Source organism: Manacus candei, unplaced genomic scaffold (assembly GCF_025592945.1).
Source record: "Manacus candei isolate 608988 ecotype Guabito, Panama unplaced genomic scaffold, ASM2559294v1 h1tg000014l, whole genome shotgun sequence".
NCBI classification, from domain to species: domain Eukaryota; kingdom Metazoa; phylum Chordata; class Aves; order Passeriformes; family Pipridae; genus Manacus; species Manacus candei.
The window spans coordinates 57,058,833-57,064,832 of record NW_026138062.1 but is presented as its reverse complement, the minus strand read 5'-3'; the positions used below and the strand labels follow the sequence as shown (position 1 = coordinate 57,064,832).

General features: G+C 48.0%; 1 protein-coding gene across 2 annotated transcripts; it reads left to right on the top strand.

Annotated features, from left to right (window-relative positions):
* Positions 1-757: 757 nt before the first annotated feature.
* On the top strand, positions 758-4,880 carry TEX55 (testis expressed 55). 2 transcript variants are annotated; one of them, XM_051779701.1, is made up of 5 exons: positions 758-888; positions 1,924-2,377; positions 2,654-2,716; positions 3,425-3,489; positions 4,558-4,880. In XM_051779701.1, the coding sequence occupies exons 2-5, from the start codon at positions 2,225-2,227 to the stop codon at positions 4,568-4,570; spliced, it is 294 nt and encodes a 97-aa protein (XP_051635661.1). In that variant the 5' UTR covers positions 758-888; positions 1,924-2,224; the 3' UTR covers positions 4,571-4,880. The 2 variants fall into 2 exon arrangements, with proteins under 2 accessions (XP_051635661.1, XP_051635663.1); XM_051779703.1 differs by lacking the exon at positions 758-888 and adding an exon at positions 1,158-1,217.
* The last annotated feature ends 1,120 nt before the right edge of the window (positions 4,881-6,000 follow it).

Genomic DNA, 6,000 nt, shown 5'->3' with positions numbered 1-6,000 from the left:
ACTGCCAACAACAGCATCCTGGCCTGGATCAGCAACAGTGTGGCCAGCAGGACTAGGGCATTGATTGTCCCCCTGTCTTGGGCACTGATGAGCCCACACCTCCAGTCCTGTGTCCAGTTCTGGGCCCCTCGCTACAGGAAGGACATTTGGGTGCTGGAGCAAATCCAGAGAGGGGCAACAAAGCTGAAAGAGTCTGGCGCACAAGTCCTATGAGGAGTGTCTGAGGGAACTGGGGTTGTTTAGCCTGGAGAAAAGGATGCTCGGGGGGGGGAACCTCATCGCTCTCTACAACTGCCTGAAAGGAGGTTGTAGCCATGTGGGCATCAGTCTCTTCCTCCAGGCAGCTAGTGACAGGATGAGAGGATGCCAGCTGCACCAGGGGAGGTTCAGTTTGGATATTAGACCAAAGTTCTTCACATAAAGGGTGATTAGACATTGCAATGGGCTTATCCAGGGAGGTGATGGGGTCACCATCCTGGTGCTGCTTAAGGAAAGACCAGACGGGCACTTAGTGCCATGGTGTAGTTGACATGGTGGTGTTCCGTCACAGGTTGGACTCGATGCTCTCAGAGGTCTCTTCCAACCTGACTGATTCTGGGATTTTGGAATTTCCTCACCCGCCCTCCCCTCTCCCCCCGGCGCTTCCGCCCTGACCCAACATGGCCGCGCGGCACCCGCCGCCCACGTGACCCAGCGGCACCGCCCACCCACCCACGTGACGGCGGTTTCCCCGGCAACCGCCCCGGCGTCCCGCACCGCCCCCCCCGGCCAGTGCCGAGCAGCAGAAGGGCGGGCGGGGGCGAAGCGCCCCTTGCCTTGTCCTGCGGACCGGGGGCAGGTGAGGGAGAGCCCCGGCCCCGGGAATCGCCTTCTCCCAGGCAGCTGTCAGTAAGACAAAAGGGCATGGTCTTAAGCTCTGCCAGGGGAGTTTTGGGTTGGATATTAGGAAGAAATTCTTTGCAGAGAGGGTAATCAGGCATTGGAATGGGCTGCCCAGGGAAGTGGTGGATTCTCCGTCCCTGGAGGTTTTTAAGATGAGGCTGGATGTGGCACTTAGTGCCATGGTCTAGTAACCACGGCGGTAGTGGATCAAGGGTTGGACTTGATGATCTCAGAGGTCCTTTCCAACCCGGCTGATTCTATGATTCTGTGATTCTGTGATTCCCGGGCTACACCGACCCGCGCTGCCCCCGAGCAGCTTCCTCGCCGAGCGCCCGGTATCTTTTGTCCCCAGGCTCAACGCCCCCTTCCCAATTGCAGAGATGGCTTCAGACAACGCTGCTGTCACCGGGACCCCCAAAACCTTGAAGCAGCCGTGGCTGCTGCCTCCTGTCCCGGGCGGGAGGGAGAAACCGGGCAGGACTCTGCCTGCGCTCAGTCACAGATCTGGGAATGGGAGAGCAGGGCGTGGATACAGCACAGCCCACAGCCAGCTGCTCAAGGAGGGAATGGGTGAAACCTACACAAATTTCGGTGGCTTGCTGCCAGGGAGCAAGACGGGGACTGTGTCAGACAGGGAGAGGAGCCAGGAGCTGAGGGCAACCCCAGCACAGGCAGGTTGCTGGTAAGAGGGATCACCGACGGCCCCAGGCAAGGAAAGGTCATGAATCAGGTCTGGGATCTATCCAAGAGACTTCCATAGAAACAGAACTACCTACAATACATATTTACAGAGTCCCCCTAGGACAACTAGTTAGTAAGTGAGGATCAGGCACAGGCCAGTTCTGAACCTGAGCTTAAATGGAGTTCCTGGGATCATGCAGAAGGTGCAGGTGGGGCCAGTCACAGAAATTAAAGCCTATTAGTGCATGTTTTAAGAGGGGTTGCAGCATATTTGCAGAAGGTTACAGTAATGTGATGTATCTGATCTGTGGAGATGCATGTTTAAAATATTCTTTGTTCTTTATTTGTTAAATACTTTAGCAAGAGCACAACAATCATTCAGAATCCAAAGTGGAAGAATCTAGCATACTGGCACCTGCTGAATCATCTGAGGACCAGACACCTGTAGTTGAATCCCCACCATGACTGGATGACTTACCTGGGTTTAAAACACCAGCTGTCTGTAGTGGAATTGCCAGTGTCTGCAGATGAGCTGATTATTGAGAAACTACCAGGTTCTGAGGACCAGTTACCGCTCATTGAATAGTCCACATCCAGGGAAAGCTCACCTGACATCAGATCATCTGTGGGTGAACTGTCAAGTTTTGAAGTCAAGATATACATGTCTGACTCCACACAGGATGGTAAGACATCTGAGGCTGTGTCATCGGCAGCAGAGACTGCATATGAAACACCAGAGCCAACGATATTTGAAAATGCCTATCAAATGTCCATCGATTACGTGGAGAAACATAACATTATGCAGATATTTCAGGTGAAATATATATTTCCTTCTCCTTCCAGAAGCTTAGATGAGAAGCTTGGCCTAAAGTTAGCTTGAGCCAAATTATCCCTTCCCCAGATCCCTCCTTGTCCTTGTGCTTTCCTAAGTGTAAACTTAGGAAAAGCAGTAGAAAAGGACCCTTGATCATCTTTGAGGTTTGAAAGAGATGCTTGCTTTTTAAAATGCAGATAGTGTTGGAGCAGAAAGTGCAGCCACCCACCTACCCAAGGATCAATAATTCTTTCCTTCTGTCTGTCTCTGTCTCAGGAGATCACAGAAAAATTGGTGTACTCTAAACCTGATGACCCCTTGCAGTTCATACTGATGGAGGTATGGTCTTGCTGAGGCTCAGTGGGGACTGCCTGTTAGGGCCACAGCAGAAAGCCAGCTTTACTGAGCACACCAAAGTTAGGGTCAAGCCAGGACTGTTTCTCTCACTGTGTATCTTGGGAGGAGGAAAAGCACAGGGCAGGAGCAGAGTGCTTGGGATGCAAGGGGCCGCATGTGCTCCAAAAGGAGAGGGAGAGAAGGTACGAGAGTGTGGGTGAAGAGTTCAGTTTGGGGGAAGGATGGGGTAAATGTGCCCTGGAGTTACCTGAGAAATGAGGGAAGCTTAAGGACAGATATAGGGCCCCTCTGTGACCCTTCCCCAGCTACCTCTATCCTAGACTGGGAGGGAACACTTTTTTGCCCACACACCTCTATTCAGGAGAGCTGTCTCTGCTGATCCTGCATGGTATTAAAACACAGCTAATTCAAAGTCAGTCAAATTAGACAATAGTTTAGGAGTGAGTAGAAGTATGGGTTGCTTCTTGGGAAAAGGAGGAGGTTAGAGAAAAGAAAGTAGACAGAGAAAGAGAGTGAGTCTTTTCCTTCGTTGCCCTCTAGTCAGTCAGGAAAAGCACCATCTTTGTGGTTTGCTGCTGGGTTCATGGTGTACTGAACACAAAACCTGCAGAGGAATGGCAAGGCAGTTCTGGGCACCAGTGTGTGAGGAAATAAGCTCCCAAATGACCCTTTTCCTTTTCCTTTGTCCAGGTGCAGTCTATGATAGAAACCAGGCAGGCAGAAATGGAGAGAATATCAGAGGAGAACAAAGATGTGTAGGTGTTTCTAGAAGAGGCCTGCACACTCCTTTTGGGCCCTACTGACCTTGCTATTGTGATATTGCATCATGCTTTTGTAGTCATTGGCAATAACTTGGAAAAGGTCTGCGTGTGTCTGTCTTTCATGTTTTCCCTGTTCTGTATGATTCTGCTTCCCCTTGGGTTTAAATCCTGCAACCAAATATTGGTATGGAATCACAAACTCAGATCTAAGTGTGCATGAACCTGCATGCACATATGGCACACCTTGAAGAGGCAGGTCTGCTGAACTCCTATGTGGTCTGTGCATACAAATGCATAAGTCCCATATTTAGGCCACTCCTAGACTCTGCTTTTCCATGCAGAGAAATCCCACAGCTCAGACAACACAAGCACAAAAGCAAGTAGAATTTAAGAGCAGCCCTGGAAAACCCACAACCCTTTCTTTTTTTCCTGCTGCATTGGTGGCACACAGCTGTGCAAGCTATGCAGCAGCACCAGTGCCCATCTAATACTTTGATGGGCTGGGTCTGGGCTTTCCCGCTGGCCCCAGAGCTCCTCTGATGCAAGAAGCTGTCTTCTGCCTCTTCCACACACTGGGTGCAGCTGTCACGCCCTTACTCATCCCTGTTGGGTACCAATCACTCTGCTTCTTGGGGTTGCCTTACTTGTATCATTGCAAGTACAGTGTATATCTTGATAACAAAAACAGTAAAGCAACAGTCGCACACACCCTTAATAGCTTCAGAAAACATTGTCCCTCAGGAATGTGGGAGGTGAATAAAACTAAACAAACCAAAACCAAGCACTGGTAGCTCAGGAAATTCATCAGAGTCGAGGTACATTTCGCAAACACGTCATTTGAGCTGCTTTTGATTCTTAAAACACAATTCTCATTTTCATACTATCCAAGTGTCTGTTTCCACCCTGATACGAAACTTTGTCTTTCTTTTTTTTTTGTATCTTGCCTGAAGATTATTGAAAATGTGCAACAGAGCATACTATTGTTTTGGCTTCATGTATTGTGTATGTGCAGTAGATGCCAGATAGTGTTTTTTTTTGTCACTAGGCTTTTCTCTTTTTTAGGCAAGTGCTCTAATTTCCTGATGGATGGCAATGTATTCCCAAATGACTGTCTCTATGACTATGAAGAGAACGCCATAGAAACTTCATCTATCTATTTTTAGCTAAAAGTCTGATGATTAGGTTGTGTGATTCTCTGCAGCACAGCTTGGGCCCGAAAAGGCTGGGAATAACAGAAGCAAGTATTTGACATACAAATTCCATGTCTGAGAAGAGTTTCTTTTTTATCTAAGGTTCTCAAAAAAAAAAAAAATCAGTAACTCATATGTTTCCAGGTTAAAGGTAGGTAAGCACCCATCATTCTTAGAGCAGGGAGGTTTTTAAGGTTATTTTGAGCCTAGGGGTGGCTCAAGATTCAGATTCAATCTTTGTTGGTTTTGTAAGAACAAGCATTGAGGCCATGTTGCTGAGAACACAGCTGCACTGGGCAGGGCATGTCTCAAGGATGAAGGACCACCACCTCCCTAAGATCTTGCTTTATGGTGAACTTGCCACCGGCTGCCGCAAGAGAGGAGCCCCGAAGAAAAGATACAAGGACTCCCTGAAACAACATCTCAGCCTTGGCCATACTGATCAACATAACTGGTCTACTCTGGCCTCCAACCGGGAGATCTGGAGACACACCATCTATAACGCTGCTGATGCCTTTGAGAACACATGTAGGATCACTCTTGAGGAGAAAAGACAACGCAGAAAGAATTGTGTCTTGCAGAATAGACCACCTAAGGAGTCTTTCTGCTGTGCCTTTTGCAATCGGATATGTCTATCTCATATTGGCCTCATTAGCCACCAGCGTGCTTGTAACAAACGTGGGTAGAGCCTTCCTAAATCTTCGTTCACAAAGCCCAGCCATGAGGTGTAGACTTAGGCATCTAGGTCCCACTGAAGTGGTGAGATGCTTTTGAAATCCCTACCTATCCTTGGCAACTGGAAGAATCAGACACTGAGATTGTTTTTCAGCCTGATGTATTTTTGATCAAGAGTTTTTAAGCAGCCCTGTGTATATATGCCCTGTCCTAAAGTATCTCTGTGAAACAGAAAACATGTGGAAGATGAAGACAGTGGCTGAAGCCTTCTCATCTCTATGGTCATTTGTCATCATGCTGTCACAGAAGATGGAGAAGTTGGCATGTCTTTAAATTATGTTGTAGAACAGGATTAGGGTACAGGATTGGGTACAGCCTTAGCTGTGTGTTTCCTGCTTTTGTCATTTGTGTATTGTATTTCGTTGTTCTGTTTTACTAATGAAAAGCTTTTGACTTGTAATATGTTCTCAGACTATAAGTGTATGCCTTCAACTTCATGTCATGATTAAGGGAGTTATGCAAGGAAAGATCCTTAATCCCTCTTTCATGTAGGTTGGAATGAACTGGAAAGCAGTCTTCTTACAAGTGACAGAAATTTTGAAAGAGAGGCCCTACCCAGAGTTCCTCAGCAAACTCAGGG

Coding starts and splice junctions, on each gene's coding strand:
- TEX55 (XM_051779701.1), top strand. CDS start 2,225: ATGTCTGACTCCACACAGGATGGTAAGACATCTGAGGCTGTGTCATCG. Junction 2,378..2,653: donor ACATTATGCAGATATTTCAG/GTGAAATATATA, acceptor TCTCTGTCTCAG/GAGATCACAGAAAAATTGGT. Junction 2,717..3,424: donor TGCAGTTCATACTGATGGAG/GTATGGTCTTGC, acceptor TCCTTTGTCCAG/GTGCAGTCTATGATAGAAAC.